The sequence below is a fragment of the Heteronotia binoei genome, chromosome 1 (assembly GCF_032191835.1).
Source record: "Heteronotia binoei isolate CCM8104 ecotype False Entrance Well chromosome 1, APGP_CSIRO_Hbin_v1, whole genome shotgun sequence".
Classification (NCBI taxonomy): domain Eukaryota; kingdom Metazoa; phylum Chordata; class Lepidosauria; order Squamata; family Gekkonidae; genus Heteronotia; species Heteronotia binoei.
The window spans coordinates 71,479,263-71,505,909 of record NC_083223.1 but is presented as its reverse complement, the minus strand read 5'-3'; the positions used below and the strand labels follow the sequence as shown (position 1 = coordinate 71,505,909).

The window sequence follows — 26,647 nt, the reverse complement described above, 5'->3', positions numbered from 1 at the left end:
TGCTTTTTAGATTTGGTTCTTTTTTTTTAGAGAGTGAATCCTTAAAGTCAAGAAGTACAAGAAAAAATAAAAACCAGACTGCACATTTTTTAAAATTTCAGAGCAGCATTTGTTACTGTCTGAAATATTTCCAGTAATCAGCTTTGGGAAAAGTAGGCTAAAATATTACCAACAACAACAGATTCATCTGCAGCCCCACTGTAAACAAGTATCAGTTTGATAGTACAGCAAATTAATGCATGGATAACAGAAGACATGCCTTAGAGAGAGACATATAAGAGGAGGTATCAACAGACACAGAAAGAAGCATTTGTTTCACATACCCAGCTCCAATTTCTGACAGGAAGGCAGCTCCTTAGATAAATTGATGAAGTAGCTATGCAATCCTTTGAATGCAAGCAGCAAACTGGCACAAAGTGTATAGTGGAGATTGTAAGCATGATTCAAGAAAGGTTCTGCTATTATAAAACTGCAGCCCTAGAAATAAATTTGTCCAAATATTAACTGCAGTTCAACAGCAACAACAACAACAAAATCACACTTAGAAATTTAGGCCAATGTACAAAGTATGACATGCAGTGTTCTTTGCACACTTCAGACCGGATCCAGAGATCCATCTGCAGAAGCTGCTGAATATCACAGAGTTTCATGTGTTCCTGTCCTCCCACAAAGTTCCTTTCTCACCATTGCAAAGTTGATTTCCACGATCATGGGGCATGCATAACCTAATAACAACCCACTAGTGAAATCACTTCTCTCCTAGCATTCTGCTGATGGAAGAGGAAAAAGAGGGTGCCACTCCAGTCCACACAGGTCCTGTAGCCCCAGGAATTAACTTTTCCAGGATTGGTTAGAAAGAACTGCTGCAGGGAAGGGAATGTGACAATGTGTCTACAGGTCACTGGAATCAACACACAGGGTTTTTCAGTTCCGTTCTTCTTGTAGCAGTCCTCTGAATTTTATGAAAGCCCCCCCCCTTGCCAAAACTTCTGGAACAGCATTCATGGTGCATGAAGTCCTACTGGTTGAAGGACATATTATCCATTCTCCCATGCAAGCCTCCTTGGATCCTAGCCAAGGGCTACAATTCTACCTATATCTTCTTGATAAAAAGATTTTCTTGTGTGTAAACATGCATGGGACTGGACTGCACAAGCATTAAAATTCTCAGTGAACTGAATAAAAACAGAATGGCAAAACTATTCACAATTTCTTGTTGAAAAGCAACCAGTATAAAGCAAATAATATATTACATCTTTGCAGGGCTTTTTTGGTAGAAAGATCCCAGCAGGAACTCATTTGCATATTAGGCCACACCCCCGATGGCACCATTGTTTCACATAGTGGGGATTCATTTGCATATTAGGCCACACCTCCTGACACCAAGCTAGCTGGAACTGCATTCCTGTCCGTTCCTGCTCAAAAAAAGCCCTGCATCTTTGTAGATAATATATTCAACACAAATGCATTTTCTGTTAAAACTATTATTAAATATTTATTCCTGCAAGCCTACTCTAAAAAGAAATAACAGAAGACAAAAAGGGCTTATGATCTTACATCTGCTGATAATTGCTTGGTATAACTGCTGCCAAAGACTACACTTTCAAGAGAAGGAACTACTGAGTCTCTGTTCTGTGCTGGTGCATTTCTGTTTAGCCAAGTATTCTTCACTGGGCGAGGAAAGCTGTAAAACATTTGAGAGCAAATTCAAAAGGTTCAGGATAAAAATATGAGGTGAAATAGAAACAATGGGGAGGAATAATCAGGATAGCATATAAATCCTAGTCACCATAATTGCTTAGTGTCAGCTGAAATTAGAGGTATATGATAGCATGCCTCCAAGGATCATCTTATATTCTACTAGTGAAGTCAGCCAAATCTCTGGATATTTAAATCTGGTGCCTGGAGCTGTGAACAGGCAAGACAGATCATCCTACAAGCCTAGGGAGGCAAGCAGGTGAGGGAGCTACTCCTCATGAACTCTGGAAGGCGTTGGGAGAAGGCAGATGGGTGCAGGGAAAAGAGCAGCAGAGAAAGAATGACAGTGAGGTGGGGAGGAACGACAGCACCAGTAAAGCAGAAAAAAGAGATAGGAACAGAGAAGAAAGGAATGACAGTATCCACCCTTCCCTTTCTTTAATGTATCTCTCCTTGTGCTTCTTTTCTTTGTAGTTAAAATCAATAAAAAATTATAAAACTCAAAATTATAAAACTCAAAAGATAGGTCTTTACTAAAAATGTGCAGTATGAAAATTTAAATGGAAATAATCTACGGTGTTAAATAATGGGAATTCATATGTATAATTTTAAAAATTCATATGTATAATTTTAAAAATTCATATGTATAATTTTAAAAATAAGTTTGGCAACAGTTAATATAATATAATATAATGTTTTTAATAATACATTATGAACAATGCTAGTGTTTTCAATGTTATACAATTTAACAATATATCCAAATATGATGGTAGTTAGACCAACCCACTGTGACTATGAGAATGTTTCTGCTCAAAGAACACACATTTACTAAAGAATCTGTTTTCTACCTTCCCTCTATCTCTCAGACAGCAAACAACTATGATCCATGTGCTATGGTAATACATGGTGCAGCAACTTGCAACTCCTTCTCAAGTACTTGGAACACTTCCAATTTTTCTTATACAAAATGAAATTTATATTTTTTAATTCCATAAATATGATAACTGGTACAATTTCATATGCTAAGTTATAAATAATGCATTTTATATTGTTAAAACAGTAAAACGTTTAAGTTTTATTGGAAAGTAAGTACTACATATATTTCAATTTTTCCCAGCATTTCTTTCTTTCTTCTTTTTAAAGCTCCTCTTTTTTTTGCCCCATGGTGTCACAAGTTTCTGGAAATTTTATAATTTTTGTGCAGCATATTACAGTCTACAAATTTCACAAAGGAACTGAATACAAAAAAAAGATTTGCAAATAGTTTTCTACTTTTATAAAAAAAACCTCCTGTGCTCCCATAGGACTTGCATTCATTTGTTCAATTTTGGCTGTTAACACTGTATTCCTAACAAGCAACACAAAGCTTGAATGGTGGAATTCATGGAAAACAGTTGTCTGTTGCTAAACACATGCCTCCCCAGTGGCAAAGACAGGTGATACCATAATATTAATCATGCACACCTGCACAGTTGTCTGCTCTAATAGAATGATGCTCTTTATCAAGTATCATTTTTGCTTTTGGCAACTTTCTGTTTATCATTTATAAAAGACACCCATAGCAAACAAAGAACATTACAGATCAATAGTTCTTCAACTTTTTGAAATGAGTTTCATTTCTGAACATACTGTCTATTTGTTGGACCCACTCACAAAGTAATTCTGTGCTACTTTCCCTCTCCCTTAGCCTAAAATGTAGGAAGTTCTTATCAGCTAACACCAGAGATTGTAAAATTTCCAAAAATTTTGAAGCCATAGAAAAAAGTCTTTCCTGGAGGGCAGGAGGGAATTTTGGGAAAATTGAAATATACACAATACTTACTTTCCCATCAAAGCTATACTTATTTTACAGCTGACAAAATAAAATTAATCATTAATAACTTACTGTGCATATGAAATTGTCCTATTTGGCATATCGTGGAATTCAGAATATAATTACCTTAGTTTTCAGCAAGAAAAATCTGAAATACCGGTATGTCAAGTTCTGGAAAGAGACCAGCAAATTCCTGCACTCTGTGCTACTGTAGCACACATATTGTAATTTTTGAAAGGAAATAGTCACAACACCAACCTGCCCCCCAAACAAACACACATAATTCCTATGTTGTAAAAGAAGATTCCAAGAAAATTCCAAGAAGAACATGGTTGGTCTTCTCTGACTGGCTGATCAGTTGTATCATTTCATTTCATCATTATGCAGTTACGGGACAGACCGCTTCCAGTCAGTAACTTCTATGATTTACCATTATTTTTTTCATTTCAGCAAAGAAAATTACAATTGGTTTAAATCCAAGGAAGCCTGGATAAGCTTCAAAGAATTTTAAGTGGAATCCAACTGAAATTGACAATACTGAGGGACTCTGTAGTAGCTATTTGCTGACAGCAGCTAAACCATTTGAACTATATGTATATTACTTTAATGATCAAAGTCAATAAGCAATTAACAATCATGAATTGTATTTCATTAACTTATTTTGAAAACACATGCAACAGCAACATGCATATTATTTACCTTATCAACGGCTGGTGAAGAGCAACTAACGAAGCATGGACTATAACGGAGATGACTGAGAGGTGAAAGTAATCAAACATAACATTGACGTAGTGATGAAGGCCTCGGTGTAAGGTAAAGTGCAACTTTAGTGTTCGACTGCTAATTAGCTGCAATGTGCTCAAATCTTCTGGCCTAAAAGAAGTGTATAAGCACATTATACTACTTTGAAAGTAATTTAATACTATAATTTAAAAAGCAAAACCCCCACAAAGAAATGCTTAATGAAGGAGGGACGGTGGCTCAGTGGTAGAGCATCTGCTTGGTAAGCAGAAGGTCCCAGGTTCAATCACTGGCATCTCCAAAAAAGGGTCCAGGCAAAAAGGTGTGAAAAACCTCAGCTTGAGACCCTGGAGAGCCGCTGCCAGTCTGAGTAGACAATACTGACTTTGATGGACCAAGGGTCTGATTCAGTATAAGGCAGCTTCATATGTTCATATGAATATGTTCAGTAACTGGGCAAGTTACTTGTCTATGTAAAACACATTCATCCAGATTCAGAGGTTTGTTCTGTAATGAAAAAAATTCCATTATACCAGGGGGATATGAAACACAAATCAATGAAATTCTCCATAAAATTTTTAGATCTACAGACCTCTGGATAAGGATGATTAGGTACAATCTTGCAAATAATTATCCAAGTGTAGGTCTCAATGAAATTAATATAATGTCCATCTACAGAAGTGTGCAGCATTTAAGGAATTCATATAAGTGAGACTTTCCAGAGTTCCATCACACACAAAGATAACTAAAACATATAAATACATTTAAAATCCAGAAAATAATTCTCATAAAATTAGTTTTATGTACAATTAGACATTTTTAAAAGTATAGAATACTTTTTTAAAAGTATAGAAGACATTTTCAAAAGTTTGAATAATTTCAAAACACTTTACTATGTAAAATACATACGATATGGTTCAATTTATACAAAGGATCAATTTTATAAATAGATCACGAACATACACCCCTCCTTGAATATTTTCCTACCACTTTTGAACTAAAACAAGGGTTAAAAACCTAAAATCTTCAGCGCACAAGTTTAACTGTAAACAAACAGGGGACCCACAAGACTTATTGGGGTGAGAATTCTAACCCCCTGGGCCAGTACTACCTATCTGGCTTAACTGACATCTTCCCTTTCGTTCCTAAAATGGCAGCTGAGATCTTGTGACACAGCACTATAAAATCTCTGATATTCTGCCTCTTTGTTGTTGTTGTTTTTGGGCAAACCTGGTGACTAATCCAGGTTTGTACAAATATTCCCCTCCTCTGTATTTGACTCCAGCATGCAGTTATAAGTATCTGCATGCTGAGGTCCTGGGTCAGTATTAGATACAGGATACAAAAGCATGCAGAGATATGGCTGAGAGGCATTCTGATTAAAGCCACTGTAGTAAGAACTGCAAATTTTAAATAAAAAGCATAGGTAACTTCTGAACTTACGAATAATCTGTATCTGTAAAATGTAGATCTAAAGACAGCAGGAAATTCATTTCATTAAGAGATTCTTCAATCTGGAAAGGAGATTTCAAAAGAAAGACATGACAAACAGTGTTTCTAGTAACACAAGGTATAATTTTACTGCACTGCCCCATTTCCAAATTATACCTGCTGAATGGGAACATGGCCATTTCTAAATGCCCTCATGCTGGAGGACAGCCATGGGTATGTTGCTGAATATAGATGGGGACATGGGAGAGGAGTGGAAGTAGTAAAATCCTGTGATTGCTCAGGGTTTAGGAACTCTGACAATGGCATTACACTACACCTGGCACAGAAACTAGGTAGATTAAAGCAATCCAATTGAAATTAATGGAATGACAAAAGCACCTGATCCCATCCCCTCTCTGCTGTTCCTCAAGATAAAGTGAAGAGAGGATTCCAAGTTACTCTCTGCAGCCAACCACAGCGTATCACGAGCAGTATATAAGCCCCAGCTGGAGACCACAGATTGTGTACTTCAAGATACATGGTATGGGGCTTCACTCTGTCTCAGTGTTTAGAGATACAGGGACAGTTAATAAGAAACTTGATAAGAAGTTAACACAGTGCACTGAGTAGTCAGAGAAAATGAAGAAAAGTGAAGGGCAGATGAACCACATGTAGCTTCTCCAAATCCCTGCATGTATCCTGTGTCAGGAGCACAAACACAGATATCAACTGGAACTCCGACTCCACTTCTGCAGCTTGAACAAGGATGAATGCTACACAATAAGCAAAGGAGGGAACTAGAGACTTTGCTTTGATTTCTGATACTTGAACACCTCTTTTCCCTTCTTAGAAAACAGGTGCACATGCTGAGCAAGCAAACACTGATGGCCATTGAATGTCTTGCACCCATTCCTTGCAAATGATGGCAAGCTGCATGCAGGCTATACAACCACGCCTTACTCAGGAGGTCATAGTCATATCTCCTGTCCAGTGCACACAGATGAGTATGCCCTCATGGCAACATAATGGGAAACACAATGGGAAACAAGCCAAGACTCACAGCAATGGAAGAACTACTCTACCACTGAGGAAACTCATCTCATCATACTCTCGGGAGAGCATATAAAGAAAGCCAGGAAGTCTTTTTGATATCTACACAGGTGCATTACAAGCAACCCCTTCGAAAAAAAAAAGAGCAGCTATATAGGGGCTCATAGCCTGGTAGGCTAGGCACCATAACTGAATGACTTGAATACCACAGCAGAACCTGGAAACCGGCATTCTTCGAACTTTAAGCGGCCATGGAAACAAGCCTGGATGATTCTCAAACTCTCTTTCCCTCATGTTCTGCTGTTCTTTCCTACTAAACCATGGGTTGGAGTTCCTGCATACAGAAAAGAATAGCAACCATAGCTTGTGGTTAAGATACAATGATGAAATACGGTTTGCTGTGAAAGCAGAAGGTTGAAAGAAAGAGAAGTGATGGAAGATCAGCTTGAGAATCATAAGAACATAAGAGAAGCCATGTTGGATCAGGCCAATGGCCCATCCAGTCCAACACTGTCACACAGTGACCAAAATATATATATATATATATATATACACACACACACACACACACATACACATACACACACACTGTGGCTAATAGCCACTGATGGACCTCTGCTCCATATTTTTATCTAAACCCCTCTTGAAGGTGGCCATGCTTGTGGCAGTGAATTCCACATGTTAATCACTCTTTGGGTGAAGAAGTACTTCCTTTTATCCGTTCTAACCTGTCTGCTCAGCAATTTCATCGAATGCCCACGAGTTCTTGTATTGTGAGAAAGGGAGAAAAGTACCTCTTTCTCTACTTTCTCCATCCCATGCATTATCTTGTAAACCCCACCCCGCAGTCGACATTTCTCCAAGCTAAAGAGTCCCAAGCGTTTCAACCTTTCTTCATAGGGAAAGTGTTCCAGCCCTTTAATCATTCTAGTTGCCCTTTTCTGGACTTTCTCCAATGCTATAATATCCTTTTTGAGGTGCGGCGACCAGAACTGCACACAGTACTCCAAATGAGACCGCACCATCAATTTATACAGGGGCATTGTGATATTGGCTGATATGTTTTCAATTCCCTTCCTCATAATTCCCAGCATGGCGTTGGCCTTTTTTATTGCAAACGCACACTGTCTTGACATTTTCAGTGAGTTATCTACCACGACCCCAAGATCTTTCTCTTGGTCAGTCTCTGCCAGTTCACACCCCATCAACTTGTATTTGTAGCTGGGATTCTTGGCCCCAATGTGCATTACTTTGCACTTGGCCACACTGAACTGCATTTGCCACGTTGATGCCCACTCACCCAGCCTCAACAGGTCCCTTTGGAGTTCTTCACAATTCTCTCTGGTTCTCACCACCCTGAACAATTTAGTGTCATCTGCAAACTTGGCCACTTCACTGCTCACTCCCAACTCTAAATCATTTATGAACAAGTTAAAGAGCATGGGACCCAGTACCGAGCCCTGCGGCACTCCACTGCTTACCATCCTCCACTGAGAAGACTGCCCATTTATACTCACTTTCTGCTTCCTATTACTCAGCCAACTTTTGATCCACAAGAGGACCTGTCCTTTTACTCCATGACTCTCAAGCTTTCTAAGAAGCCTTTGATGAGGAATCCTACAGGTTCATTTCATGTAGTGCCAATCCATACAAGAATTTTAAGGGATATGAGTGGCACAGTTAGCACCACAAAAGCCTTTCTTCCATTGCATCAGCTGAATTATGTCTAGCTCAATTATTTAGCATTATTTGGAATATGTAGGCTCCTACATCTAAAAATGAGGAGAATTTGGCAACTCACAGTGATTATTTTGCACACTGTTTTGACAATGGTGGAACATACCATCAAGTCACAGCTGATTTACAGTGACTCTAATATAATTAACTTCTGAAAGAAGTTATTATTCCATTTTTCTTGGGGGGGAAAAAGAAATCATGTCCAATTATATGTCAAATTTGCCAATATTAGGCAAAGTAACTGAAAAACCAGAATAACTGCAAGATTTTCTGGATTATGTATCTGTCTTTCATCCATTTCATTATGGCTTTTGTCCTTGCTCTGGGATGCTTTGGAAGTGATGTTACTATGTAAACTTTCATACCTGTAACTATTGGTCTGCAGTTGATTCTGCTGATATTTGAACACAGGATCATGACTATGTTACTACCATGAGCAAGAGAAAGCAGCCATTGACAGAGCAGCCATTGACACAGGATTGCTCTGTAGGGGTTTTAGAAGTTTTTTTAGCAGTTAAATTATGCAAACAGAAGACAACCTACCTTCCTTTCATCCAACAGCATCTTAATTTTGAAAATCATAACATCATTGACAGAGACTTCCTCATTTTTATAAAGAATTTGAAAGGTTTTACTGCAGATTACATTGTCATGGACTGATGCTGGAAAGGCAAGATCAGCACCTGAAAATAAGAATATAAGTAAATAGTAACAAACCCTGCACAAAATAGGAATAATCTATACTTACAATTCCACAACTGAGATGTGTTTTAAGGCTCTTGTAGCCTTGAACACAACCTTGGAGTGAATTTCCCACTTGAACTTTTTTGGCAGAATGCATAGGGAAATGGCTCTATATCTTTTTAGGACACTGAAGACACTGTTGTCAAAGTACAGCCACTTACACAAGTTTTTTTTCTTGCAATCAAAAAAGCTCCTGGCAACAGCCCCTGAAATAAACTGGTTTTGAATGTTATAGGGCGTTTTTATACCCTTGGCTGTACAGTGGTATGCAGTACAAAATACACCTCCCCCAGACAACCTGATGACTCTTCCAGATAACCTGGAGAACATTAACATCACCACACAGAGAGATGTTCCTTTAAAACTGATGAAAATTTAATCTTCTAGTATCTTAGATTTTTTTTTTAAAAAAATGAATTGACAAAAACTTTTCAAAGTATAGCTTTATAAAGAAACAGTACTGGTGTGAAAAAAAGTTTGTGTCCAGTGGCACCTTTAAGACCAACAAAGTTGGAGGGAAGGTACTTGCAGGACCCCCTCTCCCAGTACGTCCTCCGAAGAGCCTTGAACTCATAAAATCAGAACTTGCTGATGATCCTTGGCCCAAAAGATGTCTGGCTGTCCTTGACCAGAGCCAGGGCCTTTTTGGTCCTGGTTTCTGCCTGGTGGAACTCTCTGCCCAGAGACATCCATGCCCTGCGAGACCTAGTACAATTCTGCAGGGGTTGCAAGACAGAGATGTTCCGTTGGGCCTATGACTGAGGACAGCTATAGTTCTTTCCACAGCATCCGGCCCATGACCTGTCCCATGGAGGAAGAAACCTGAAATTTGATAAGGAATGCCATCTGAAGATATTTTTGTTACTGGTTTTAATCTGATTAAGTATTGCTTGTTTTAAAGTTTTTAACTTAACAAAATATTGTAGGTTTTAATCCTTGATGTATGCCCTGAGCACTTTGTGGGAGTGCAGTTTAGAAATTAAATAATTAAGGTATAAACTTTCATGTGCAAGCACACTTCTTTGGATAACTGGTGTGAGTTACTCAATATGCAAAGAAGAGGGGAGAAGCAACTCAAAAGAAACTTTCCACTTAATATGAAATTCTGTTTTCAGACTCTGGGCAGTTGGGTACTGTGAAAAAGTATGACTTCTGCCAAACAAGCATTCTTGTAAGAACTTTTCTACCTCAAAAATACATTGGAATTTGGCTTGAAGTTAGAATATACTGCAGAACACAATGAAGAAGAAGAAGAAGAAGAAGAAGAAGAAGAAGAAGAAGAAGAAGAAGAAGAAGAAGAAGAAGAAGAAGAAGAAGAAGAAGAAGAAGAAGAAGAAGAAGAAGAAGAAGAAGAAGAAGAAGAAGAAGAAGAAGAAGAAGAAGAAGAAGAAGAAGAAGCAGAAGAAGAAGAAGAAGAAGAAGAAGAAGAAGAAGAAGAAAAACAGCTGGCTTTTATACCCTGCTTTTCACTATCTAGTGTGGCCCCATGGTGCAGAGTGGTAAAGCAGCAGTACTGCAATACTGTGGTCTGAACTCTCTGCTCACGACTTGAGTTCGATTCCAACGGAAGCTGGATTCAGGTAGCTGGCCCAAGGTTGACTCAGCCTTCCATTCTTCTGAGGTCGGTAAAATGAGTACCCAGCTTGCTGGGGGGAAAGTGTAAAAACCTGGGGAAGGCAATGGCAAACCACCCCGTAAAAAGTCTGCCGTGAAAACGTTGTGAAAGCAATGTCATCCCAAAGTTGGAAACGACTGGTGCTTGCACAGGCGACCTTTCCTTTCCTTTCACTATCTAAAGGAGTCTCACAATCACCCTCCTCTTCCTCTCCCCACAACAGACATCCTGTGATGCAGGTAGGACTGAGAAAGTTCTGAAAGAACTGTGACTGATCCAAGGTCAGCCAACTGGCTTCATGTGGAGGAATGGAGAATCAATACCAGTTCTGCAGATAATAATAATACATTTTATTTATATCTCGCCCTCCCCGCTGAAGCAGGCTCAGGGCGGCTTACAACATGAATTCAATATACAATAAAATCATTCAATTCAATAAATACTACATTATAAAACCATCATTTAAACCCACATTTACTAAAATTACATTTATGGTGTTATAATTATAGGTCTTTAGTAAATTTAATGGCGGATACGTCTACAGCGGATCTATCTTGGTACAATGTTAGGTGAAGGCCATCTTAAAAAGAGTAGTCTTACAGGCCCTGCGGAACTGATCTAGACTCCGCAGGGCCCGTACTTCGTCCGGAAGCTGATTCCACAGGTGTGGAGCTGTGGAAGATAAGAGTCTGCCACTCTTAACCACTACACCACACTGGCTCACAATATAACTTTTTAACAGATTTATTTAACAAGCAGATTTTTACTAAAGCACTTTGTCATTTTGTTCTATCACCATGTTTTTACCACACCTTTCCACCAAGGGACTTCATCCCAAACTACACTACATTTTACGCTTGATTCCCATGGGGACCTGCGGCCATCTAAGCAGTTATGAGTTCTTTCTGGCAGCCCAATTTAGAAGTATGGCAGAGGCCTTATTGGGCTCACAGAGCAGGGAGAGGAGGGTCTTTTAACTTCCCTGATCTAAAACCCTGCAGGGGTGTTCTCTGCTCTACTGGTGGGCTGCATGTGCACTAAGTGCTTGTATGCACAGCCCCCCAAGAGAACGCCATCCCTTGAGGCCATTTCAGATTGGAAAAATGGAGTGCAGGGGAAGGAAGAAGGACATTCTCCCCTCTTGCCACAGTTCCAACCAGAATCAGGCCCCTGCAACCCTCCTAAATTAAATTGCCATGGGGAATCCACAGCTGGCATCCTGCTGCTAGTCCTCACTGGAATCATACAACTGTGATGTGTAGTTTGGGTCTCCATGGTTGTTTATGTGTGCATGTCATCTTCCATTTTATTCTCATAACATGCCTGTGAGTTAGGTTAATTTAAGAGCTGTGACCAGGCCAAGGTCACCCAGTGAGCTTCATGGCTGAGCGGGGATTTGAACTTGAATCTCCCTAAGTTCTAGCCCAGTACTGTAAGTACAATACTGGCCCTGTTCACATATTACAGGAACCAGAGAACACATGTACATCTTTTTTTAAGAAAGCTCTAATGTGCATTTACTTTACAAATTAACCTAAGGACTAGGTATGATTTCAGTCACATGCTGACTGAATATGTGTTGAATGGTTACATGCACTGAATGTAACTTAAGAATTACTCAACATACACAAAGGCAAGTATACTGTACACAGAATGTGATTGCATTCTCTATAACCTGTGAATGGGGCTACTGTCTCTAATATAATGTAATCTTTCCTTGAATGGGCATTCTGTTGGACAAATAAAGCACAAACCTACATAAACAGCATTCATATATCATTACACAGAAAACAGCAATGTTAATGTTATATTTGTGATCTGAATTGTGTTCAATACATGGAGTTCTTGCCTGGCTCATTGGAATCTGGAAGACTGAGCTTGGGGACTTGGGGACAATGGGTAACAGGATTCAAATTCCTGCTGTCCTGCTCCAATCACGGGCCCCACTGCTGGTTTGAATGGTCCAATAGCATGCTAGCATGGGAATCTTGTGTGTATATATAGTTGGCCCTGTTGGTCCAGTCTTGGAGTGCAGCCTATATTATGTTGTATCACTAAAAGAGCTATGTTCACTACCACCACGCCGCTTCATTGCGTGGAACCCACTATATTATAGTTTACATGACTTCTGTCAACATCCATTTAAACATTTTGAGCAACCTTCCAATGAACAATTATAGAACATATGAGCACATAGTCATCAATATTACATCCCCTATCAGAAGAATTTACAAGATCAAAATTCAGTCTATTCAAAAATGAATAGTAGCTTTTGTCTATTAAAATTTTATTTTTCCTTACTAACTTTAAAAGGGCACTTGATGTTTTCATCTACATCAATCACGAGTAATTAATTAAAATCTCTAATTGGTTGACAACTCTTATTTATTAAATAGCAATTAAACCTCAAACAGCATTGGCAAATAAACATTCACACTTACTGGTTGCACGTAACAAACTTGCTTCAATTTTGTGTGGAACTCTTGGTGGAATTTTCATAGAAGCACGAATCTGGTAAAAACTAAAATAAGCAAAATGGTTTTCAAAACATACTATTTACCATGTCCTCATACATGACAAAGCATGGTATCAAAAACCAGCTGATTTCTGAAACAGTCAATCTGTCTAATCAGCATGGAAATGACTCCTACGGGAGGAAGTAAGAGGCAGCAATTGGTAATGTCACTCATCTGAGTATAAATCCTGCCCCCTGCGTTGTCACTTGGTTTGGAGTTGTCTCAAAACTACATTTCCAACAGCACACTCATCTTAATGTCCATAAAACTCTGTAAATAATTAGTAATTTAGGACATAATATAGTATATAAACATTGATTTATGTATCCAAATAAGATAATCTCACAGGGTCAACTCAGGACAAATTTAAAATTCTATTCCTGATATCGCAGTTAATGGCCTACCTATAACAAGGCATAAACCATATTATACTTCCATGTGTATTTTTATTTTAATCAACTAATGCTTCACTCCCAGAATTAATTTGGCCCACAATCTAGTATCAGTTCTTAAATCATCAGTCATGCTGAGTGCACAAACATGCCAGCTCTCTATTCTGTGTAAAAAAACAACAAAACAAACCCAAATTCTACACGGCTTGTCCTCCTCCTTCCCATCTACATGTATTTCAGTAGACAAATAAAACTAACTGATCATTCATGTTAAAAGCAACTTTCAAATTTTCACATTCCACAATAAAGATGAGATCTGGGCTATTTCATTTTTGAAGGTGTTTTAACTCTACAGTGGTTCTTAACCATTTAGCTACTACTACCAGACCAAGTTCCAGGTTTTGGAGAGCCCTGGGCTGACAGTCCCCAGAGGGCCCCCTCTACACAGCTCTCTGGCTTACCACCAGGCTCCCCAACTCCACATCCCTCCCCCTACCTGCTTTCCAGACCTCCCACTTCTTGCATTCACAAACAGGCAGATGTTTCTCAGCTGTAAGCCCAGGTCCTGGCAGCTGCTCCTCTCCTCAGGGTATGATGATGCTGGCCCTGACTACCACCAACGAAGTATGCATCATCATCATCAAACAAAGCCAGTTATGAAAATAGAAAGCCAGCAAGGGAAGTAGGTGCTATTTAGTGTTTTGCAGGGAGAGCCACATGTATGATTATCTATCCACTGGGCAGAAATCATGGATGTGTGCTCAATGCATGGAGTTCTTGCCTCTTAAGGAAGAAGGTTCATTCCCTTGAGGCTAGGGTTGTCAACCTGGAGAAGCTATGGCAGAGAGAGAGATTTGGGAACAAGACCTTCAGGGTTCTCTTATGCATTAAAAACTAATTAAATGACAGGAGACAAAAAGCAGAAATAAATGTACTATTCTCACAGTGAAGGGAAGTAAGCAGTGGGGACCCACAAGGGTTAGCACTGGGATGGTACTCTTTAAGTAATTAATACATTATTTCAAACCAGGGGTGACTGGGTGAGTAGTGCAGTGGCCAAATTTGCAGATGACACAAAATTATTCTGGATGGCGAAAACCAAGCCTGACTGTGAAGAACTCCAAGAGGACCTCCACAAAATGGGTAAGTGGGCAACAATGTGGCAAATGAAGTTCAATGCTGGTAAGTGTAAAATGATGCAGACAAGGACAAAAAAAATCCAACTTCAAGTATAGACTAATGAGGTCTTAATTTGATGAGAATGATCTTGGAATTGTAGTAGATAGCTTAATGAAATAGTTGTGTGCTGCAACAGTGAAAAGGGCAAACTCAGTGTTGGGGATCATTAGGAAAGGGACTGAAAATAAAATGACAGATATTATAATGTCCTATACAGATCTGTGGTGCAACCTCATTTAGAATGCTGTAATTCTGGGCACCATAACTCAAGGAGGACACTGCAGAGGAGAAAGTACAGAAGAAGGCAACCAAGATGACTAGAAGTTTGTACAAAGAGGGCAACTAAATGATGAGAGGATTAGAACACCTTCCCTATCAGGATTTTATCACCATCTTCACTGCACTGTATAATGGATGCCCCATCCCTGCACACTGCTTGATAGGCTCAAACCTTATATATGTGTTACAGAAAGTATGGGAGCCCTAGTTTTGTTGTGTGGCTAAAACATAGAACACAAAGCAGTACTAGTTACAGCTGGATGATGTTCAATTCAAATAGGATCTCCTCCAGAAACAAACCTGCTTGACTTTATCTTGCTAATTCCAAATGCATCCATTGGAATTGGACAATCCTTTTTCAGTATCGTATCAACATTCTAGCAATGCACCATGAAGGAAAATGAAAATCAGAAATGCCAGGCACATTATGATACAGAGCTGCATAATAAATGAAAGCCTAGCATTGAAGTTCATGACAGCTCAAAACAGCTGTCAACTCTGCATGAACAGTGTTACCTTTTAAAATCCATTCGGAGAGGCAAGAATTAGAGTTAAACAAACAAAGAAAAAGCCATTTGTTTCCCATTTTTAACTTATTAGGCACTATTAATGTATAAAAATGTCTCTTTAGTATGTAGACAGTACTCTTTTTTTCTGGCAAGTTCAGAAGAAGATTCACTATAATAGAGAAATCCACTTATTCAGGGAACTGGCTTGCAAGCAACAGTTATAACCTAAGCATGAAAAAGGTTCTCAGTATTTAGCTCTGAGTGCATCTAAAATTAATTCCCATTTTATTAAAACAGAATGGAGAAAGAACAAAACAAAGTTTCTTAAAACCTTCACATAGGACTCCATTTGAAAATGACTGACTCAGCTATTTGGAGGAACAGCCAGAGGGAGCTCCTCAGCTGTCAGAGGCAGAAAAGAAACCGGCAGCTGAGGTCACCAGTTGGCAAGTATCATTAACAAAGCAGGCTTAGAATGTGATTCCATCTCATTACTGGTACACAAACTTCCATCAATTTTCAGCACAGAAATTTTTCAGCCACTATTTCAATGACTGCTCAAGAGCAAAAGCTTCTTGAACAGGAATTAAAATATCTGAAACTATCCTATGAATCTGGGACTTTTACATGTAAAAATGATTTTAGCATGAGCATACAACATATAGATAGATCCAAGCGGGCAGCCGTGTTGGTCTGAAGCAATTGAACAAAGCAGGAGTCAAATTGCACCTTTAAGACCAACCGTTTTTTATTTAGAATGTAAGCTTTCATGTACTCTTAAGCACACTTCATCAGACGACGAATCCTGCCCACCAACCAATTTTTATCTAGAACGTAAGCTTTCGTGTGCTCTTAAGCACACTTCATCAGACGAGGAATCCAGCACACTGTGTTGTGCTCACTGTGCTGGATTCCTCATCTGATGAAGTGTGCTTAAGAGCACACGAAAGCTTACGTTCTAAATAAAAATTGGTTGGTTTTAAAGGTGAAACTTGACTCCTGCTTTGTCCATACAACATATAGGTAATTCCTGCAAAGGAAGCAAGGCCAAAGGAGACTTCTTTCTACACCAAGCTAAGCAGGCAACAATAATCAAGTCCAAAGCAATCATGTGCAAAGCACAACAGCATATGCATAAGCATGCATTAGTCACAGCAGATATAGTATGTAATGGCATACTTCTCTTAAACCAATACACCTTATTTTTAAATTAAAAGCAATTAAAACATCAATTGCTATGACTCCCAGACAACTCAAGTCATACCTATGACACACAACGAAACAAGCTCTGATCCTAATAGACTGAGGAACCACAACAATGCTCTAAAAGGAGTTATATTCCAAATTCAATGCCATCAAAGCAATGCCTTGAGATGCATTCAAACATAATGAACAAACCACCATATGTTTATGAGGTGAACAAGCCTCAAAATCTCTTCTTCCCTGATCAAGGGAGCCACAGCTTCCTGAATTAGGAAGTTTTAGATTGAACTCCAGTTTGTTGTGATGTCAGAATTCAAGTACTCTAACGTAAGTTTAAAATGACTAAAGCTTAGTTAATATATTCCTTTCACCCTCCATCAAGAAACATTCCAAAGTGACACCCTTTGGAATCAGAGAAGACTTTCCCCAAAAAACACAGGTTAGAAAAGTGGATCAAATGGGACAACATTAGACAATGGAGAAACTTAATGTAAGTAAACAAGAACTGTGAATACAGCAAGGGTATTCCCTCAGCTATGAAACAGCATGAACTCAGTTTTTTAACTTCCACAGTTAGCAAAGAACCACAAGCACAAGTAAAAAAAAACATAAGCAGTAATCTGCAATGAAAAATCAACTGCATTTCAGAAAAACAGCATAGATGTCCCCCACCCCCACAGAACATTCAGCTTTAAGTACTGGAAATCTCTCCTACCATGACCCATTTTTCTGAACACTGGTGAGACCTCTTCACTTTCTCAGCATTCAAAATGGGCAGAAGAGGATTTGTATCCACACATTTGAGAAAAGTGAGAACCAAGCCTGAGCAAACATCTGAATTTCATTCAGGAAAAACTCCATACAGCAATCTGTTATGCTATTCAGGATTTTGATGTCTGATCATCTCGGCAACAAATGCTTCAGCAGAACTTCATAACATATAGCAGTCCCTTTATATTGTGCAGGGGAGATAGATACTTACCCTCTTTGGAACAAATCCACATTGTAAAATTTGTGGAGTTCCACCGAAAATTCTACCATTGCCTGTATCTCACTCATTTTTATGTAGATGTAGAAGTTGAAGAACTGTAGTCAGCACCTTACTTACTGAGGAGAAAGACAAGAAACTTAAGAAAGTAAAAAGGCCACTAATTTTCAAAACCAATCATATGGCATGAACAGTTCTACTTCTTAAATCTATGCTCATAAGCAGACACTATGTAACTTCTGACATTATTGTATCTGCCCTATGTTTCTGCTTCAAACCAACAATTTAGTTCAGACTAACCCAACAATTTAGCAATGTAAATCTGGTACACAGTATAGAGGATCTAGGCTTGCCAATCCCCAGGTCCCAGTGGGGGTACTCCCATTTTCCCAGGCTCATTCCCGCTCCCAGTCAGCTGGCTGGGGAAAAGCCCCATCCCCCAGCCACCAGGTGCCTTTTCACCTCTGGAGGCTTCAGAGTCTGCTGGGAAAGGCTTACTCTTGGGATGGTGTGTCTGTGTCTTTAAGGCTGAATGAGGGTGGGGGGAGCAGGAAAACAACATGGCTGCTCCCAGTGGCTGTGAAAACAGCCCAACCCACCATTGGTTGCACAATCTCTTCAGAGGTCATTTGCATAGGAAAGGTACACTTGAACCTTTGATAGCTCTGTGTTACTTTGAAGAACTTGGAAGTTCAGCAACTCATGAGCAGAGATGCCCATCCCCCGCTTCAGAGTCGTCATAAATCGGGGGGAGGAAAATGTCTGCTGGGCACTTCATTATTCCCTATGGAGATTATTTATCATAGGGTATAATGGAGAATTGATCTGTGGGTATCTGGGGCTCTGGAAGGACTGTTTTTTGTGGTAGAGGCACCAAATTTTCAGCATAGCTTCTATTGACTCTCCTCAAAATGGTCTCCAGGTTTCAAAAAGATTGGACCAGGGGGTCCAATGAGCCCCGAAAGAAGGTGCTGTTATCCTTCATTACTTCTAATGTAGGGAAGGCATTTAAAAGGTGTGCAGTTCCTTTAAATGTGATGGCCAGAAATCCCTTTGGAGTTCAATTGTGCTTGTCACAACTTTACTTATGGCTCCACCCCCAATGTCTCCTGGCTCCACCCCCAAAGTCCCCAGATATTTCTTGAATTGGACTTGGCAACCCTAGGAGGACCAGAAGAAGAAACCCTGCTTACCAAAGTGCTAAACAGACCCAACAGGAATTAAATCCTATAAAATTCAATGAGTAAGTACTTCCAAGTAAAGAAAATTTAGGAATGAGCCATAAGGCAAATTTTCATTCATGAATTATTCTTGGATAATCAAAACACCCTTTATGCAGATTTTGTAACAAAGGGACCTCAAATAATCCAATGGATTGTGGACCTTACAACTTTATCAGCATTTGAACATGTTGCATATGGACCACAATTGTGTATGGACATACTTTTAGATGTTTGGAAACCTTTTATAGAGGCTTATTTGTAAATCTGCCATGATTATTGTTATATTTGTTACTTCTTTCTTTTAGGAGTAATTAAAAATGATTTTTTAAAAAAATCTGTGTGACTTCACCACAAAGGAATGATAGCTGCCTTTATTCGCTTTTCTATTTTAATGACTATATTTTAAAGACCATAAATCACAATGACAATGTGCATCAATTAAAATTTAAAATAAAAGCATGGCCAATGTGCATCAATTAAGATTTAAAATAAAAGCATGGCCTGTTCTGTAGAATGTTGCTTCTTGTAATCAACAGTTGAAATGTTAACCTCTATAGCAGTACAAAAAGTGAAAACTACCATTTATACCCAAAATTCACAAGTCTGCCAGCTCACTAAGTAAAATACAGATTCTACAATTAAAAATTCTACTATATCAATAGGATATATTATTAAATAAAGTGCTGGGACTTAACTGGCATGCTACAAAAGTGCAAAAAATATTATCAACAGTAAAAGTTTCTGTTTACCTCTAACAATAAATAATCCATTTTAATAGAGGTAATAAGCAGTCTTCCGCTTCCCCATACTTGCAATCACAAACATAGTGCTCATTCTGCAAGAAAACAAAAAATAAAGTTATTGTATAATCAAATGAAATACATCCATATCACTCTCTCTCTCACACACACACAGGCTCATATTGGTAGATTTACTGTGATTAGATTCTAGAGAAAGAGTTCAGAATTGTAGATATTTTCAGTCTGATTAGATTTCACTATATTTTACATTTGCATTTCATTTAATACAATTTTGTATGTCTCTACTTTTAGCATTTTGTTTGTGTTAGAGATGGGAAGATGGGGGATTCCTTCCTCACATGTTCTCCCCCTTTTCCCCAACACAACTGGGGGAAACAGGAAAACTAGGAGGAAAAAAACCTTTATATTCTTGATTCCCACCCCAACCCAGCCTTCAGACCTTTTATCCGTACACTGAAAATCCAATAATTTGTTACTAGAGCAAGTCTTTAAGCTATTATTACTACTATTACACATCTAAATAACAATATATCTTACATGTCCAAAATAAATGAACAGTTTGTTTCTTAAAGTGATACAGAAAGGAGGAAATAATTACTGCCCCGCTATCAACTCCCACAACTTTGGAGTGACTAGTTAATCTCCAAACACAGAATGAAAGAAAGCAGCTTTTATTAGCCGTGTGAGCTCACACACATTTAAGACCCAGAAAAATTCAAGACCCTCCCCTTTTTCCCAGGGAGAGGCCTCCCCCCCCCCTTTCCCCATTTCAGGGAACACTGAAATGATATTCCTATGCAAAATTTCATCTTTTAAAATGAATAAAATAGTTCTTAAGGAAAGCGTTTTCACATTCAAAACAAAGAGCATGAACAGTCTGGGGACTTGTTCTGTTTTTCCAATGGAAGATTGGACAACTAGAAGAACACTGAAAAAACCTCCTATGAAATATTTTCTCTTTTTGAGTGAGAAAAAACTTGTCTTGCACTCATACACTCATTCCAAATGACAGCATGGGAAAATCTGAAGACTTTCTCAATTTTCCAGTGAAAAAAACTGAAAGATTTAGGGGAAGACTGAAAAAACCCCTCATATGTAATATTTTCTTGGTTTTAGTGAGAAAAACCTTGTGTTCAAAACATTTAACTTATTCCAAATGAAAACTATGGAAAAATTGGGAGATGGGGAGGGAGAACTGAGGGGAAAAACTCTTACACTATAGACATATACATTATGTTCAAGATTTTTTATTCAAATGTGAACAATTTTGGCCAGCAATATAGTATAATGTGTTTAATGATATTACATTATTATAAGAGTTCAGTATTTTAAATGTTATAAAATTTAGCTTAATATCTAAACATGCTGGCAGTCTTACCTATTGTAACTCCATATGATAGGTTTTCTTTTGTTTACTACATAACTGGTTTTCTACCTTCTACTTTTATTTCCTCCCCTACCTCTCAGATGGCAAAAATCAGATATGTGTTATGGTAGCACAGGATGTAGCAGGATGCAACTCATTCTCAAGTATTGGGTATTCTTGTAATTTTTCTTATAGAAAATAAAGATATTTATCCTTGTAAATTCCATAATTTATTTTTATTTATATTTCCCCCCTCCCTGCAAGCTCAGGCTCAGGGAAGATCACAGAACGGAGTGTAAAAATTTATAAAAATATCAATGCATAATTCAATATTAAAGTGAAACAGTTTAAAATAGTTTAAAAGCAGCATAAATTAACAGAATGGAGGAATTTCCAGCTGGCGCTACTGGTTTCCAGATCTTCTTAGCCTGGGCCACATAAAGATGGTAAGCTTCAAAAGGGAGGCCGAGGTCTTATAGGACACCCACTGCCACAACTGAAGGCCTGACAGATCAGCTCCATTTTACAGGCCCTGCAGAATGGTAGTAAGTCCCACAGGGCCCTGATCTCTGAGACAATGTACTATGTTAAACTGTGCAATTTTACAACATGCTAGGTTAGGAATAAAACATTTTAAGTTGTTAATTAGTAACCCGGCTTTTTTGGTAGAAAAAGCCCAGCAGGAACATATTTGCATATTAGGCCACACCCCCTGACATCAAGCCAGCCGGAACTGTGTTCCTGTGCGTTCTTGCTCAAAAAAAGCCCTGATTAGTAAAAGAAGTTTTTGTTTTATAGGAGACTAAGTATTGCACATATTTAAATATTTCCCAACTTTTTTTGGGGGGGGGGGGTTCTCTTGGTGAAAAGCAACAAGAAAAAAAATCTGTTTTTCCCCTTTGTAGCTTCAAAATTTTTGGAAATATTACATCTCTAGTTTTTACACTTATACCTAGCTCAGGGTTGCTGCCACTTGCGTTCCAAATATTTAAGCCCACCGCAGCAGATAAAAGTATATCATAAGCACAAATTTAGAAGTATCTGGAATTGACCAATTTTATTTCTCCGGTAAAAGAAAGCAGGCTTTCCAAATACACCATACAGTCTGTCAAGTAGAAACTGCAATACAGAACCAAAAGTTTATGTATCCTATGTACCCTCTGAAACACATACAGAAAAATATCATGAATATCTAAAATGTGTATGTATGTACTCTGCAATCAGAAAACAAAACCAGGGATTTATTAAAACCAACTAAAAAAGCACATCCATCACACTTCTCTAGCGTACATATTAAAGGCTAACAAACAGCTGTCAGATAACTCCTAGTAACCATTAAACTGTTTCAGTAGGGCTTTGTTTTCTCAACCACAGAGCTCAAGCAAATCTCTGTTTAACAAGTTGTACATACTACACACTTCCACAGCTGTCTCCCATAGTTCAGTTTCATCAAGGAAAACTATATCCTGCTTAATAAAAGAAACTTCTCAGCTCTGGACTCACTAAAGATCTTATGAAACAGGTGTTTTGGAAACCAGTCAAAGTATTTCAGCTGTACTCCAAATAAGGCAAAGGACTGGTTAAATCATCACAACCCAAGAAACTCAGGATTCTCTAAATTAAGAACAGTATGCCAACAGGCATAATAATCTACGAAAATCAGTGACTCACAAGTTGTGGTTGGTAGCCAAGTACTGTTTGGACAGATGGCATGGTTTGCCAAAAAGGTATGAGTCCACATCCTTCAATTTTTTTGGAAATAAACACAGCCTCCCCACCTCCCTTCCAAGTACATGGTTACAGACATCAACTTCAATTCACCAAAGAACTAGTTCTTTCCCAATTCCACTCCAGAAGTTCTTCACAAAAATACTCCCCCCTTCTCAGACTCACTCAAATTCTCACATCAGGCAGGCTCTCCGTTGTTGAACCCAACCCAGGACTTCACTTGTGTCGGGACTCAGCCCTATGGGAAGCTATTTTCAATCCAGAGTTAAAGGCCAGTGCACACAATCATTCCTTTCATAATAAAAGAAAAACCAACAGAAAGTTTTATTCTACCTCTCTTTTATGCAGCAGCTTCGTTCTCCACAAAATAAGACCCCTCATTTTGGGGGAGGGAGGGCAGAAGAAAGTAACTGCAGTAAGGTGATGCACAACTCCCCCCACTTTTCTGTGAGGAAGGATTAAGAGCCACTTCAGCCAGCTAGGATCTCTCATTTCTGAAATTCAGTCAGGTGTAGAAATAGTTTTATATCTTGACCATATCTGCTTCATGTATTTTTAAAAAGAAATTGCATATTTTGTAGACAAACAAACTTGAATGGTTACCCTATAGGGCTCCATTATTTTCTCTGCAACCTCTTAGTTCAAATAAAAAAGTTGTGTCATTGAAATGGCATGAAGGTTAAATATGTTTAAATGGGCATTAAAAATATTTTGCAGTTGCCCTGACCTAGATAGCACAGGCAAGCCCAATGTCATCAGATCTTGGAAGCTAAAGCAGGGTTAGTTCTGGTTCGTACCTTGGATGTGGGAAACCTCTCTGAAATACCAAGTCAGGAGGACATGGGCGGGCTATATTCAGCCACCTGTCTGAATATCCTCCAGGCCCCAGTAGGGGTCAGTTAACACAGGTCAACATGACTTCCAGGTGCAGACACACATACACACAGAAAAACTTTCTTGTCCTCCCTGACTTTAATAATATTTAGTGATTAATGTACCACAGCACATAGTAATTCTGTTTTCTTTTCAGCATCATAAAGTTAACTTTCTGACAATCAGAGAAGATTCTTTTACATACTTATCTCCTATTTTGACATTTTTATTGCATCAAATGTTATTTCCCCTTAACTGGACCCATACAGCTGTTGACCCTGTGCACTTAGCTTGTCGTCCCTGCTTTGTCTCAAAACGTTTACATCACGTTATATGCTAATTAATTTTTTTTTCAACTGTCTATAAATTTGAATGCTTTTCTCCCATTTCATTGTATTTGAAGAAGTGTGTGTAAAACACACAAAAGCTCATACCTTGAATAAAACTTCGTCGGTCTTAAAGGTGCTGCTGGACTCTGACTTTATTATGAAGCTGTAGTGTTTGTGCCCTGCACTTTGCTTCCAAGATATTTCCTAGTGGCATAAGGAAGCATGCATGAGAAACAAACACCAATAAAAGTTTGGAGTTAAGTTGCAAAGGTAGGAGCTCCCTTTTGTAAAGAAGGACCCTGACATACCATGCCAGACTCCCTCCAACTCAGTCAGCCTCTCTCTCTCTCTCTCTGCATATAGGTCTTGTGCTGTTGTGATAGAGAGGGGTGCAACACCTGGATGTTCAGTCATTTTTTAAAAACTTATTTGATTGTGTTTTTTAAGCCTGTTTTTCTATGTAGTCAGTGTATCAGTTTGTTCTCATCATACAGGTTTATTCAATAGGTAGGAAAAAGCCCAGCAGGAACTAATTTCATATTAGGCCACACTCCCTGACATCACCATTGTTTTGTGCAGGGCTTTTCTGTAGGAAAAGTCCAGCTGGAACTTATTTGCATCCTTGGCCACACCCCCTGACACCAAGCCAGCCGGAACTGCGTTCCTGCTCAAAAAAACAACAACCCTGGGTGTATGTTTGTTCCAAGGGTATATCAATGTTAAGCTATTCAAATAATGTTGCTTTGAGGGAAAGCATAATGTTTCTGTAACAATCAGTTTCTTTGGTATAGGTATGTTTTCTTTCTGTTTTTCACAGTATCTCACCTTTTAAAGACGCTGGAAGCTCAAACTGTAATTCAGTGTCTTTATATTGTTGGCTTTTCCATTATTTATATATCCTCCGGTATGTTGCAGTATTGTTTGCAGTCAAAGTGCTCTTCACTCACTGCAGTTAATCTGACATAACATGATTTTTGTAAGAACATGCTGGGGCCTAATCTATGTAAAAATATGTTTGTTAAGAGTTAGTGGAATTCCATCAAGACTGTGAACTTCTGTATAGCCTCTTCCCAACTGTTTTAAGGGAGCAATTGTGAAATTGTAGGTGTTTTCATAGGAAATGCGTCACAGATGTGGTCACTACAGTGACTTTGAGGCCATAAATTTAAATTCAGCAATAAGAGTTGGGACCCTCATTCTCCTGCACGGAGGAGCTGCAGTATCTACCTCTCCTTTTGAAAAAGACAGTGTCTTCCAGTCTTGGCCAACCAAATCTGGATCCTCAGCAACTGGTTGCAGAGTAACTTATGCATCCCCTAAAAGAATCTGGAAAAGATCATGAAGAAATCTGGCCTAGGCTTCTTTTTTAAACTTATTTCAAGGGATTTTTCTCTGCTGCTTTTAATTTCATTTCTGGTATTTCGTCCCTAGGATGGAAAAGGCTATGTAACATGGGAAAAGGTATCTTTCATTACAAGTAGCTCTCGTTAAAGAAAAGGCTGGCAACCAGCGCTGCGAGACCACTGTTAGCTGCTTTGTCCTAGCTGGCTGAAGTGTTCCTATGTCACGTTTAACATGCAATCTGTACAAACAGTGGTGGATTAGAGCACAGTCACTGGCACACTCATTAACAGAACAATCTGTGGGGAAGGGAATCAAAATAGGGCACTGACTAATTCCAACAACAGCGTAACTCAAAGAAACACCGGTGTAAAGGTCATTTACTCTTGCAGAGGGCATGAGTGGCACTGTGCAGTGTGCTTAAGAACATAAGAACATAAGAGAAGCCATGTTGGATCAGGCCAACGGCCCATCAAGTCCAACACTCTGTGTCACACAGTGGCAAAAAATTTTATATACACACACACACTGTGGCTAATAGCCACTGATGGACCTGTGCTCCATATTTTTATCTAAAACCTTCTTGAAGGTGGCTATACTTGTGGCCGCCACCACCTCCTGTGGCAGTGAATGCTGCTTCTACCAGCATCACTGCACCATGGCCCCATGTCAGCAAACTAACAACATGACCCCCCCACACTGGCAGAAATGTGGGTGTGCCAGGTGGCGTGATGGCAGTCGGTCAGCTCCCTAACCACTTCTAGTATGAGAACACTCCCCCAAAAGGGGAGAAAAATTGTGTTGGCAAAAATGGTGGTACAGCCCATTAACACCAATGGTAAATCCCTGTTCACTCCTCCCCAATCAGCTGCAGATATACTCTTAGGAACCCAAGCAGCTCAGGATATTGACCAAATGCACACCCAATCGCACACACCTCCATGCCACCCTGCCCTACCAATGGTTCTGGGAGGTCACCTCACAACTTCAGAGGTTGGGTCTGTGCCATGGGATACGGTCTGACAACTCCCTGCTGTGGGAACTTAGAGCAAGCATGCACATACCTTGGTGGCAGGTGCAACACAGACAGGGGATCTGGCACTGCTGGGTGAGCACTTAGGGAGGAAGAGA

The 26,647-nt window shown here is 39.1% G+C and overlaps 1 protein-coding gene across 4 annotated transcripts in view; it reads right to left on the bottom strand.

Moving 5' to 3' along the window:
- FAM135A (family with sequence similarity 135 member A) overlaps nucleotides 1-26,647 on the bottom strand; it is a 91,995-nt gene that overhangs the window by 38,780 nt on the left and 26,568 nt on the right. For all 4 annotated transcript variants that reach the window (XM_060235519.1, XM_060235545.1, XM_060235527.1 and 1 more), the window contains exons 2-9: nucleotides 19,868-19,953; nucleotides 17,890-18,014; nucleotides 13,271-13,350; nucleotides 9,014-9,153; nucleotides 5,696-5,766; nucleotides 4,211-4,384; nucleotides 1,558-1,684; nucleotides 324-477 (exon numbers count right to left, since the gene is read on the bottom strand). In XM_060235519.1, the coding sequence (XP_060091502.1) occupies nucleotides 324-477; nucleotides 1,558-1,684; nucleotides 4,211-4,384; nucleotides 5,696-5,766; nucleotides 9,014-9,153; nucleotides 13,271-13,350; nucleotides 17,890-17,966 (823 nt within the window). In that variant the 5' untranslated portion in view covers nucleotides 17,967-18,014; nucleotides 19,868-19,953. The remainder of the gene's footprint in view (nucleotides 1-323; nucleotides 478-1,557; nucleotides 1,685-4,210; nucleotides 4,385-5,695; nucleotides 5,767-9,013; nucleotides 9,154-13,270; nucleotides 13,351-17,889; nucleotides 18,015-19,867; nucleotides 19,954-26,647) is intronic.